Here is a 13,119-nt window from a genome sequence, read left to right as displayed (position 1 = left end):
ATAATGTATTTAAGGAGAATTAAATAACTACTACTTTGAATGGAAGAGAAAATTTTTAAATAATTTTAATGTACTAAACTTCATCAAAAATATACTTGACGCTACCGCGTCTCTTGGTAGCATCAAATGACAAATTTCACCTAACAGAATCTGGAAAGTTACTTTTTGAAAATAACTGATTACCTCGATACCAAGTAAAAAAATAACTTATAGTTACCGTTACTATTACTTAAAAAATAATGAGAATAGTCGTTATTTTTTTAATGTTGAAACAAGATCAGTCTAAAAGTTTTGCAATGTTTTGTTTATGTATTACTGAAAACAATAAACAATAGTAACACTAGACCGATATGTAAAAACACAATTAAAAGAGATACTTTTTCCGAACTGGAAATTCGTACATAATATTTTAGAGCTTTATACATACATATATCCAATTTTTCAAATTTAACACCAATTAAATTTTTGATCTTATAATATAATCCGAATAAAGTGCGATATTTTATAATAAATTTTGTACATGGTATCACTTTTATCAAATTTAAATATTGGTATTCATAACAAGTTTGTTTTTATGTTAATACAACTCTCAATATAATTTTATGAAATTCTTAAGATATTATAAACTAATTACAGAGCCATTTTATAGCATCTTAAGATGTTATTTAAAACAATCTTGAAGTATGAACAAATTATTAAAGCTAAAAATTGAAGATTGAATGTATATAAAATTATTGTCGTAAATAGATTCAAAATATAAAAAGTAACGATAAGAGTAAACTAAAATCGTTATTGTCATCAAAAAAATATGATTATATTACAGTTAAAAAAAAAATGTAACGCCGTTTCCAGTCCGTTACAAAAAAGTAATTATAACTGCGCGGTGTTATAAGTAACGATCAATTACTTTCAATCCCTTTGTAATATTAGTTGCTTAACATCTGTGTTATTAGATTTGGTCACTAGGTCGAATTTCCATACTTTGTTTGGTCCAATTTCTGAGACATAAAGGGCTCTACCATAAGGGCACACAGCAATGGCGTGAGGCATAGTGAAGGTCTAAAAAAATACAATATATTCTTCTTATATATAATTAGAGACTGGTTATTTTAATTCTCAAATATATTAGAAATCTCTAATAATGTAGAGGAATTATTAAAAAAAAATATGAAATATAATACTTACTGAAGACTCCGGGTTCCAAAATTCAATTACATTCCGATTTATAGGATCAACGGTGAAACCTCTAATTTGTATATTTTTAAATGTCATTCCATTCACGGCATAAATTAAACCATCTGAAATTATATAATGTAATAAAGACATTTATTGTTGATTTGTAGTGCTATTATTGTTATCATTATATTTTATACTTAATTTGTTATACAATTATTAGAGGAAAGGCTCCTATTATGAGATACCGAGTTCATTTTGGGTAAATGCTAGTAGTCTATGGGCAGAATTTAAAAAAATAATAGGTCATTATGAAGGGAATTTAATAAGCTTTAAGATAATGTTATATAAAATTTAATTCAAATTTCATTTTATTTGAAAATTAAAGAAATGTGAGTAAATCGTAAAGTCAAAAAATTGTGCTCCTAATATGAGATGCCCCGAGAAATCGATAGTAAAACGCAAAATATATTATTATTGTAACTAAAAACTTTATTTAATGTTTCTTAAATACAAACAAACACAGCCAGGATGCGCGAAAAAAATGAGTATGCGATATATTCTACCCAGAACTCATCTTTAGGTTAAAATCAAGCAGAAATAGGCACTCGACGTTCATTCTGGTTGTACTTTTCATTATTGTACAATAACATTTATTATTTTAGCAACAATTTTCAGTATGTCATGGAAGCAGGTTATTTTATATTAGAAATACCCTGGGTATCTCATATTACGATTTCCACGCCTTACGGTCTTACGATCATCAAATCTAACTTCTGTAATTAAGCAATTCAACAATCCCATATTTTTCTATTAGTATAACCTTACTCTATCACTACACGAAGAATTTATTACCAAATATTTATTTTATTAAATAATAAACAATGTTTAAAGGCTCATCTCAATGAAACTTTAAAATATCCAAATTCTAAAATCTTTTTTTACGACGACTACAGGCATGATCTACTAAAGAATTTTCTACTAAGTTTTCAATCCAAGAACAATAAATTCATGGTGGAATCAATAGGTAGCGTCTATTAGTTTAGCAGAAATGCCGCTATCTCATATTAGACGCCTATCTTATAATAGGGAACTTTTCTATATATTTAATTTTCATGTTATATGTTATATAATATATTATATAAATTTCATATTATATGTTATATAAATATGTTTGTAATTTAACTTTTATTTTATATGTTAAATTTGTTTCGTAATTATTCATTTTATTCTAAGTTTGATCTATTTTTATACTGTTTTGTTTCGCTTTTGCGCTTTTATAATTGTAATTTTTTATTCTCTCTTTCTGGACGTTAGAACAGCAAATTTTGCTAGTGTCTTACCATTTTATGTACTCGTGCCTCTAACTTTTACTTAACTCTCTTAAATCGCTGTTTTTATTTTTATTCTTTAATTAACACACAAACAAATTAAATTAAAAATTAATCTTCTTTTATTTCTTTTACTTTATATAGCAAATTTTTCTTAAATATATTTATAAAGATTACTTAAATAAATAATTAAAAATATTGAAAAATTAGATATGATATAGACTATAATATTGTTTTTTTATTTAATAAACTAATATTTTTTATTTTATTTTGCTGCTTGATTTAATTTAATGTCGATTCGATTTGGATTCTAACATGAGATTGAAAGAATTATTTTTAATATAGTAATTATTTATACACAAAAATTACAACTAACGTGAATTACTTACGATACGATGCAATTCCGAATATTCGACCAAATTGCGGATGATGAATCGAATAAGGAAGATAAGAAGGAGGGTTTTGTTTCAATCCGGAAAATGTTACATCCAGGCATACAATTCTCAAATCTTCGCGGTCAGCGATACATACTTGTTCATTTGGCAAAATCGTCAAAGCGTGTGGGACTCTCAAAGTAATCCAATCTAAAATCGCAAATACGTTAACTTTATTTAAATATGTAATAAATATGTGTATTGAAAGTAGTTTTTATCAGAAAAAAGAATTTTTAAGAATTTCCTCCTAAGGATATCTCTATTTAAGGATTATTAGTACAAACAAAAATTTAAAACAGATTATATGTATTATTAACATTACTATTGATAATATTAAACGTACTTTCACCGATAGTATATTTAGGATTGCCCCTTTTGTCAAACAGTACTATTCTATTGTTGCAATATCCGTCAGCGATAACAATGTCGCCACTCGGTAAAACCGCGACTGACGTTGGCTGGCAGAAATGATTTATATCGCTTCCAGGCTCAAATCTTTGGCCGAGAATCAGTTGAGGAATGCCGGAAGTCGAGTACTATAATTTTATGCAGATAGTCTCTAATATGTTTTTAACAGTAATAACAATAAGATTAGAAAGAGATCGGAGTACATCACTTAAGTATGTGAAGACGCCACTTGATGGTCAAAGTCAGATGTTAAACTATATATACATATGTATTCTTTAATTAAATGAATTCATCTCAGAAATATGATTGCGCAGTGCCTTTATTATCGGACATTTCAACACAATCTATTTGAAATATTAATAATCCCCTCAATTTAGTGTATTTATATACATATATAAAATAGAGAGCGCCTTGTGACGCAAAGTCACATTTGAAATTAATTAAATTCATGAACTTAGAATATTATTCGAAACTTTCAACTTTGACCGATTCTTAAGGCGCTTTCTACTATATTATGTTGTTACATAACTTATGTTGTTAACTCGGTTTTTATTTCTTAGTTATATACATGTTAAAACCTGTAAAGAATTTATTGCGAAAGATATTATCTTGATCGGGAATCGAAACCGGATCTCTAGCATGTCGTGTGAACGTCCTAATTAAGCTTTATATCACCAAGGCACTAATATTTCGGATGGATATAGTGTTGAAAGTCTGATAGTAACAGCGCGCAATCATATTTCTGAGATAAATTCATTTAAAGAATATATATACATTAGTTTAATATCTAGTTTTGACCATCGAGAGTGGCGCTTCTAATAACTATAATAAAAGATCAGTTATAGCATGTTGTAATAATTTATTGCTGTATATAAATAACGAATTCTTATTAAGTTTTCAATTATTTTACTTAATGCAATTTTGATATGTGTAGGAGAGACCGGAATCAGTTAACTATAGGGATAGAATAATCGAGGTTATATTAAAAACAAAACGCGAGACGCGTAAACATGTCTGAGCACAGCGACTGCCGCTAAATCTGCTATAACATCTTATTGCGAACATCTATAATAGGAGTTATGCCACAATTTAAAAAAAATCGTATACATTAGAAAAATGCATTTTTTTCATATTAGTTATCAGTTTCCTCTTATTATTAAAATATTATTAGGCAGTCAAATGTATGTAATAATTGGTATAGAATTCATTTTTTCAATAGGTCTGTTAATTTCGTCTGAAAAAATTCGAAATTAAAAAATGAATCTATTAGCCCCCGGTCTCCCCTATATTCATTATTTATATATAATCAGGGGGTTAGAAAGTTAAAGTCTGAGCACAAGATTTGTCATAAGATTTACTTATTGTTAGATGTAATTAACGTACAAACTTTGGCGTATGATGTACTTGTTGCCGTATCAACAATTCATGAATCAAACTTCAAGAAACTCTTAGAAGAGATTCTTAAAAAATTTTTAGACAATAATTTTAGACATTCTGCTCATTGAGTAACTTAAAAAAATTGCGAAAATTTCAAAATGTTAGAAAACTTTTTGGTGCAATAATTTAGTTCGCTTTACCATGAATGTATTAAAAAAAAACGTTTGTATCATTTGTATAATAATGAACTATAAATATTAGATTTCAGTATCTATGACAATTTTCGTATATTCAAGATATGAAAAAAAAATACATGATAATTATGTCATAAAGAAATTCAAAGTATAAAAAGTAACGATAAAAATAATTATTAAATTTGCTACTGTTATTGAACAAGTATGACTATGTTAGTGTTACAACAAATAACATCATTAACAGTATGTTACAAAAAAAGTAACGGTAACAGTGTTATAAGTATCTAACTTAATAGTTACTTCTCAACTTTCATAATTATTAACAGTAAAAACATATTTATGATCTAAGACAATGTTTCATAATTATAACACAACGATTCATTTATTTGACAAGATTTAGGATTCCTTTTTTTTTATTATTTATTAATTATAATAGAAGCTATTTGTGTTTTATTTTTAATGTGAATTTTTTTACATACCTTGAATACTTGATGAAGAGCAATATCAGTCAACCATATATTTCCAAAGGGATCGACGTGAATTCCGTGCGGTAAATAAAACGTTTGATTTCCCCAACCACAAATAATATTACCAATTTTAGAATCCACCTTTAATACTGTGTTTTCACGAATGGGACCTCTGTATTTCTCTTGGTATTCTGCATTTTCATCGAAAGTACTAAAATTTCGTCAAATGTATTAGCTGTGTTCAGCAGAAAAAGCAGCTTTTCAACTATTGTAAAATTTTTTAATACGATTAGTTCTTGGTTTTGATTCCTTATGGATCTAAATGTATAAAAATCATATTAAAGAATTTTACAATTAACAGTTGTAAAATTGCTTTCTCTGTTGAACGCAGTAATTATTAACATGATGAGACTATTTTCGATTAGAAAAATTGTTTTTATATACATTTAAATTACATTAAAAGTTAAAGAAATACAAATAAAATAAAATAAATAATTAAAAATAAGAAATTAATCACACACTTGTACGCAATTAGATTTTTCAGAAAAAGAAAGTTATATATTGAATATTAAAATAAATTGAAATAAAACCATCTTCAAAGTTATTATTATATTTTTTAAATATAAAAACTATAAATATAGAAAGTATTGCAGAGTACTTAAATGCTTTCAGCAATCGTTGCTTTTTTGTAACGAATATGAAATTTAATTTTTATGTCTTCGATTTGCATTCATTAATTTATTAATGACTTACTCGTAATTCCATGTTCGATCTCCGCGATGAAAAATTACGAGATTTCCCGTCGGTTCCACAGCGACTCCAGAAACCTCACCAAGATTTTCGGGACTTCGCCAGAAACGATTTTCGATGGGATGCAGTGGCGTGTTATAGGATTCCGAAAACTGATCCTGCATAATAAAGATAACAAGAAAGTCATAAACATATGATTATTACAGACCAGGATTATTGTTATTACAATATTGTTAAAATATGATTTTGGGGCCATATTAGAGATATATAATGCTTCAATAAATACTTGAATGTTACTCTATTTACTTTAAAACGGATGCTTTATCTACCGTTATTTTATAACGGAAATTAATACGGATGCGTATTAGTAAAAACTTAAGTAAAAAGAGGAATGTGCTTATTAATTTATTAAGTTTTTACACGCGTAAATATTATTATAAAATATTACGACGTAACAATTTATTAAGATGTAATATATTAAGTATGAATTATAGTTACATACGTGAGAAAATTGGTCAGGAGCGTCAAATTTATTGAAATTACTTCCATCGTTGATATTGGATGTAACACCTCTAAATATCACTACTGCGCATATCAAGAGAACTCGAAAGAATTGGTTTCCTCTACTCGCCATTGTCTCTCTGCTCTTCCATAAATCTCGCAGCTGACGAGGTCCAAACCGAGGTGTCGAATCGATAATACGCGCAAGCGCTCGTCGAATTTAAATTGTTACACTTCGGAAATATACAATAGCTCTAGAGAAATTAATGCAACAAGTACATGAGAAGTAATAAAGGGAATTGATTGCCTGACATAATACGAACAAAAGGATTCAACAAGTTCGATGAAAAATTCGATTAAACAAAAAGAGAAAAAGAAGATATAAAAAAAAATTATTTTGTTATAATTGAACTATAGATCGAAATAAAGTATTTCTATAAATTATTTATATATTAGAACAATAGTGATTATAACACAATCATTAGAAATTAACAGCGCAACGTAACAGAGACATCAATATATACGAGAACACAATAAAAAGTAGAGTGGGAAATTATTTAAATTATTGCGATCAAAACGTCAATGATAAACTTAATATTTGCTATTTTTCATCGTTATTTTTTAATATAACTGACATAGATTTGCTATAACTTTTTAAAATTGTTTATTAGAAATTCATTGTTTATTCAGCAGTAACGATTACCTCACTTTAACTTGGATGAAAATGCTAGAAATAAAGGAAATAGATGGCTGTGATTTTGTCGATACACAGAAAATAACAAATTGGATACCGATGGTCGGTGAGAAATGATGAGCTGTTATGTCAGATATCGTTTAAAATCAACTGCATCTGCTCCAGGAAGAATTCGCCGGTACAATCAGACAGGTGGGCGTCGATCGATATTCGCGCGCAGGTGTCCTAGTACTGTTCCAGGAAAGTGAGTAGGGATGATCGTATCCTGGAGACCATTGACGTCAGAGTTTTTATGTGTTCGCAGGGTAATCAATAACTTTCTGTAACATTTTCAGCAAAACACAAAATAACAATCATACAACGTCACGTTAGGATAGGTCCACAATCTTGCTTTAAGAGGCCTTAAGTCATAAGTCGAAAGAGATTAAGCAACAATAATTTCTGTTTTTAAACTATTTTTGCGCAGTCTTTAGGCTTTAATCATTAGACTTACTTAAACAAATTGAGCAAAACCCAATTCTTACGGCCTAAAAGCATAAGTTTTGTGGCCGATATATCATTGTCATTTACAAAAACTTACATCTTATAGCTTACGACCTCTTAAAGCAAGATTGTGGGATTTATCCTTACTGCTCAAAAGATTCAGCATACTTTTGCTAACAATTCCATTTTTTATATATAAAATACAGAATTATGATATATATTTTTTTATTTTTAATCACGGAATAATTAATGGTGAATTGCAGAAGAATAATTATAAACGAACATTACAAGTAAATTTTTTAAATAGACAAATATCACGTATGTCGATTGAAAGAAACGTCAATTTAAAATTTTGCGTTAAACACTAATAAACATTTAAGGAAATGGTATGTAAACAATATTCTTGCAAAAATTAAGCATAAAATTATTTACAAATCTTTGATTAAAACACTTGAAAAATTTATCAAGAGATAGAATACCAAGAGTTTATGGTTCTTAGTCAAGTCTAGAGATATTAGGCTGTGATAAGTAGAAAATCTAAAAACAAATAATTTTTTCTCATAAATTTATTTTAGTGAAAACATATGTATTCTTTATATTACGAAATTTCTATAAACGGAGCTGAAACTTTTGACCAATAGCGTATAATAATTATAATTATAAAATATAATTTGCATAGCAATTATACAGTTATATGTATAAACATTATGTTCTGTTCGCTATATTTGATTTAAATGAGAGGATCTTTTGCCTATAGCTGTCTACATATCATTTGCTTACAGATTGATTGCTTATATGTATTATTGAAAAGGTTCCGATAACGCATATTGCTAATTGGCTAATTTAAAATAAAATATTCTCATTAGTGAAAAGTTACTAGTGGTTATTAGATACCGACCGATATGAATGAATGTGTGTTATCGCACTAATGGGACCCTCCTGTATTATTAAAGAGTTTTTGCAATAACGTAAATCCAAATGTGTATCGGTGAACGCTAAAGTTACGTTATACTTTTCTTAAGTAATTGTTAAGAAGAAGATAACCTGACTTTAGCGTTCACCGATATTGCAAAAATTTCCTATTGCAGTTTCCTCCTACTGTTCGATTGCCTTATACGTGCGCACAAATATAAAATTGAAATTAAATTACGTAAACAAAATAATTTGTGTTTTTGAAGCAGAGAATTTGTATTTTTTTTTTTAAAGCAGCGAATTTGTTTTGAAATCGAGAATGTATGTTTTTAAAGTAGAGAATAATATTACTTATAGGCAATCGAGCTGTAGGCAATAATACATGTAAATAAATTACATGTAAACAAACGAGATGTAGGCAAACGATGCTATCGATTTATAGGGAAACGAAATCCTCCCGGTTCGGACTCGCGCAAATGCATAGAGCAAAATGGTGTCGTATTAATAGGAGATTAGCTAAGTAATCTAATTAAAAATAGTCTTTTTAATTCAATAACAATGAAACAAATGTCATGTTCTTGTTTTAATAAAATATTATTTATTTCATTACTGTTATTGAATTAACAACATCATTTTTTATTAGACTTTTGCTATTAATATATCTTTTTTCTATTAGGAGACACGATTATATCAGCGGAACGCTAAGCAGGCACGATGTACACATATATATATATATATATATATATATATATATATCGCGCAAGATGTACATAATACTGTATTAATATATGATAAGCTTAAATTAAGATCAAATTACTTGCGGTAATTAATTTTAATATTATTTCGATAATGATAAGATATAGGTTTAATGTATCCTCGAATTTAAACATGTTTTTTTTATAAATTATATAAATGAAGGAATATTAAATGATTATACATTACAAAATCCATTATAAAATATAAAAGTAAAATTAGCAGTTAATAATAATTTTAATATCAAAATAATACATCAAAGAATTACATGTAGAAACATGTAACTCTATGTAGAAATTCAATTTAATATTGAAAAGTAGTTTAGTTTACTTATTTTGAGTATTAAAAATACTGAGAATAACAGTACTGAATAAATAAGTAATATATAATTACTATCTTTTAGGATTAATCTTCTGTAAAGGAAGACGAATCTCATATCTATGGGACAAGTGAGTAAATTATTCACAAATTATTTTGTCAGAGTTTTATTAATAGCAATCACATAATGAGTTTATTATATATAGTATGACAATCATAAATTCTTGGCAGCGTAAATTTGTGAATGTTCTAATACAAATTACATTGCTCTTCTAAATCCAAATGTCTTTTGAATGTCATTCTTGAAACATTCTCGTCTTTTTTCTAGATAAAATCTATTAATAGGAAATTACCTTTAAAACAGTTGTGCCATATCTTATAACTGATGAATAAATCTGCAAAATTCTAACGAACGCCAATTTTGATTTTGAACAGATGTTTGATTTTTAATATTTCCATCGTATATTGCTATCCCTGTATAAAATCGTACATTAATATTAGTCGAAAATAATTCTGTGTAATTGTATAATAGAAAATTAGCGATTTGATATTTCTTATTGTTTCCAGCTTAATTAATAGATGATAAATATAATTAAAATAAATTAATTAGAGAATTATTATTAAAGAACTGGCGAATAATTGTTAACAGTAAGAAAATGCGGTAAAACTATTAACAAAAAAAGATTATATTTCTGCACTTACTTTATTTCATGAACTTTGCCATGCGAAATGGATTCTATCGATTTTTTTTAATTCACCTGTCTTTCTTCGCGGGACTGGTACTCCATAGCATCGTTTACTTATCGATTTCGAGACTTAATGACGTTTCGGGTTGGGTCCATATGTAGCCTGTGCGTGTCATACTACAGTGTGCGTCATAATATCTTCCTGGTGAACGACAATAGGACCATTTTGGGCAGCGACACCGAAACTTACTGTGAAATTCTTCCTTGCACACTTCGTTCCACCAGCAAGTCCTCTGAGAGACATCAGAGAATTCATTGTTTCAAAAATTTAAGAATAAATCTATCATTTTAGTTTTTTTTATCGAATAATACAATATTTGTGCGTTAGAATATAAAATATTTCAAATAAGTAAAGAAATCATATCAAAAAAGATATTTAAAAATTCACATAGAAATATTATTAGGCATCAAGACTTTAACTGTATATGACTCCTTACTTATTTGATTTATTTGAATAGCAGTATAATTTAACTTAATTATTATTGTATTGTATTAAATACTTATAATTATCTACCTCGGCTAGGTAGCCTCTTACACTTTGGTCACTGTAATTTCTCTTGATAATTACATGTCTGGCATTCGCTGAATATACTCTCGTACATAATGCGAGTATCAATAAAAAACATAACATAATTCTATCCTGAAAAAGAATAACACATAATTTATGTTATATGAAATATATATAAAGTTAAACAGTTGAAATATATATAAAGTTAACATGTAAAAAGTTAACATTTCTTATTTTGAAAACAAGATATTAAATCTTCATTAATTTCTGCCAAAATTTATTGATTCTTTTAGAGATTTAATTTATATTTTCTCTCATTATTTTCGAATTTGCTGAAATTTGCCAATTTTTACAGATACATAAATCTTTCCATTCCTTAATTAACCATCCCTTACAGTGATTTGAACTTGCAATATTTCTTTAATGAAAAAAATCTTCATAATATTTTATACTATTTTTAAGAATTTTTTGTATTTATAATTTATGAAGATTTTGAAAAAGTTTTAAATTTCTTTAGATTTTATAAGTTTCTTTAGAAATGTACGAATCAAAAATCTTAGAAATATTCCAAAATTCATATGCAAAGTATTTTGGAAAAGATATAAGTGAACTTTCTCAGCACTTTTGAAGTGTTCCAATGGGTATCAAAAATCAAAGAAGTTTTCTAAAAAAGGATTTCTGAAAAATTCTAAAATTCATATGGAAATTATGAAAAATTATATAAATAATTTAAGAAAAATGTCCTCTAAGGGTGTTGCTGCATTGTAAATGTCGAGAGAATTCGATGATAATATATTTTTGCACGCACTCACATTTTCTCTCATAACTGTCTCGTCTCTCGCGATAATTATATTCTCGATTCTAGATTACATGCAAAAAAATGCAAAGAGAGTGGCGAGCCTACGCGAGCTGCATTTGCCCGTCGCGATGTTACTCGCGAGGCATTATTCCTATGCGATGCAGTTCCTGAGAGAAGGAGCAAATGACATTGAGCATGCGTACGTTCGTCCAGAATTCACTGATACAAGGATAGCTTAGTCTCTCTCTCTCTCCCCTTCCTCCCTCCCACCCTTTCTCTTTCTTTCATTCCGTATAGCGATCGATCGAGCTCTTACGATGCACGGATGCTATTCCTTGGTGAAAAGTCAAATTAATTTGTACTTAAGAGGATGCTGGACTGCCGACGAAATTATCAGCATTACAATCGTACAAAGATCTCCAAATTAACTAAACGAAATGGAAAATCCTTTTACATGATCAAAATAAACGCAAAATTAAGCAGTGGTTAAGTGGACTTTATACTAAAATCGAAAAAAGTTAAAAACTTTTACCTAACTTTTTAATACATATATTATACATATATAACATAAAATAATATACACATATATTATCATATAGTGATGAAAATAGAGACATGTATATAAAACTTTATAAAATAGTTATTTTGTCCATCTATCTTTACTTGCTGATTATTTTATTATTATTTTTATATACAAGTAATAATAATAGTCACAAAAGATTAAATCTAATAATATGTATAATGTTAGTATTAAAGTTTCGATTATATCACACATTAATATCTTGGCTCATATTGGCATTATATATATCATTATTTTTACATATTTTTGTATTACACGGTTTTTAGAGCACTACAATATTAATAGTCTGATCTTAGTACGGCGTTTGAATCTCGCGCAACATTTGGGGGCGAAATTTGATTGGCTGCTCCAATATTCATCTCATGCGCAATGGTCACACCGTCCTCTTACATTAGATTGCAATATGCATTGAAGAATGAGATTGAAGATTGAAAGATTGAAATTTGACATCAGAATAAAACGAGCCAAAATTTCTTTGTCCTCATTGGTGAAATTTCAATCTTTAATCTTTAATCTCAATCTCCAAAGTCTGCATAGTCTGATTCCGGCCTTATGATACCTTTTGGTATCGAGCATCATGAAAAGGCACTTTTATATTTGACAGTTTGACATTTGTTCTGTCTTTTGGCTATAAGTATGGACTGCATATCCTATGTAGCAAGAAGTGTTCTCAAGTGTAAGGGTCAGTTTC

General features: G+C 28.0%; 3 protein-coding genes across 7 annotated transcripts in view; 1 reads left to right on the top strand and 2 right to left on the bottom strand.

Moving 5' to 3' along the window:
- The window catches only part of pyd (zonula occludens-like protein polychaetoid), a 198,821-nt gene that overhangs the window by 21,521 nt on the left and 164,181 nt on the right, over positions 1-13,119 (top strand). The window lies entirely within an intron of this gene.
- LOC105154160 (Peptidyl-alpha-hydroxyglycine-alpha-amidating lyase 2) lies at positions 41-7,586 on the bottom strand. 4 transcript variants are annotated; one of them, XM_087407619.1, is made up of 8 exons: positions 7,427-7,586; positions 6,637-6,889; positions 6,138-6,292; positions 5,397-5,595; positions 3,282-3,474; positions 2,894-3,088; positions 1,186-1,298; positions 41-1,059 (listed from the first exon to the last, which is right to left on the bottom strand). In XM_087407619.1, exons 2-8 carry the CDS (start codon positions 6,766-6,768, stop codon positions 910-912), a joined length of 1,137 nt encoding a protein of 378 aa, XP_087263745.1. In that variant the 5' UTR covers positions 6,769-6,889; positions 7,427-7,586; the 3' UTR covers positions 41-909. The 4 variants fall into 4 exon arrangements, with proteins under 4 accessions (XP_087263745.1, XP_087263747.1, XP_087263746.1 ...); XM_087407621.1 differs by having other exon boundaries at positions 6,637-6,868; positions 7,427-7,575; XM_087407620.1 differs by having other exon boundaries at positions 6,637-6,868; positions 7,339-7,556.
- LOC105154161 (uncharacterized) lies at positions 9,947-12,032 on the bottom strand. Of its 2 annotated transcripts, none has more exons than XR_015545610.1 (4): positions 11,862-12,032; positions 11,056-11,181; positions 10,498-10,774; positions 9,947-10,269 (listed from the first exon to the last, which is right to left on the bottom strand). XR_015545610.1 is itself a non-coding variant. In XM_087407622.1 (4 exons), exons 1-3 carry the CDS (start codon positions 11,871-11,873, stop codon positions 10,592-10,594), a joined length of 321 nt encoding a protein of 106 aa, XP_087263748.1. In that variant the 5' UTR covers positions 11,874-12,032; the 3' UTR covers positions 9,947-10,269; positions 10,554-10,591. The 2 variants fall into 2 exon arrangements, 1 of the variants encoding a protein (XP_087263748.1); XM_087407622.1 differs by having other exon boundaries at positions 10,554-10,774.

This window comes from Acromyrmex echinatior, chromosome 7 (assembly GCF_024713525.1).
Source record: "Acromyrmex echinatior isolate Ae372 chromosome 7, ASM2471352v2, whole genome shotgun sequence".
NCBI classification, from domain to species: domain Eukaryota; kingdom Metazoa; phylum Arthropoda; class Insecta; order Hymenoptera; family Formicidae; genus Acromyrmex; species Acromyrmex echinatior.
The sequence above is the reverse complement of the archived record's forward strand: the minus strand, read 5'-3'. Positions and strand labels throughout refer to the sequence as shown.

Bases quoted from the DNA above. Each gene is read 5' to 3' on its own strand.
- LOC105154161 (XM_087407622.1), bottom strand. The intron at 10,775-11,055 runs GTAGATAATTAT...GATGTCTCTCAG, and splicing joins TAAGAGGCTACCTAGCCGAG to AGGACTTGCTGGTGGAACGA.
- LOC105154160 (XM_087407619.1), bottom strand. From the start codon at position 6,768: ATGGCGAGTAGAGGAAACCAATTCTTTCGAGTTCTCTTGATATGCGCA. The intron at 6,293-6,636 runs GTATGTAACTAT...TTTATTATGCAG, and splicing joins CTCCTGACCAATTTTCTCAC to GATCAGTTTTCGGAATCCTA. The intron at 5,596-6,137 runs GTAAGTCATTAA...ACGAAATTTTAG, and splicing joins GATCGAACATGGAATTACGA to TACTTTCGATGAAAATGCAG.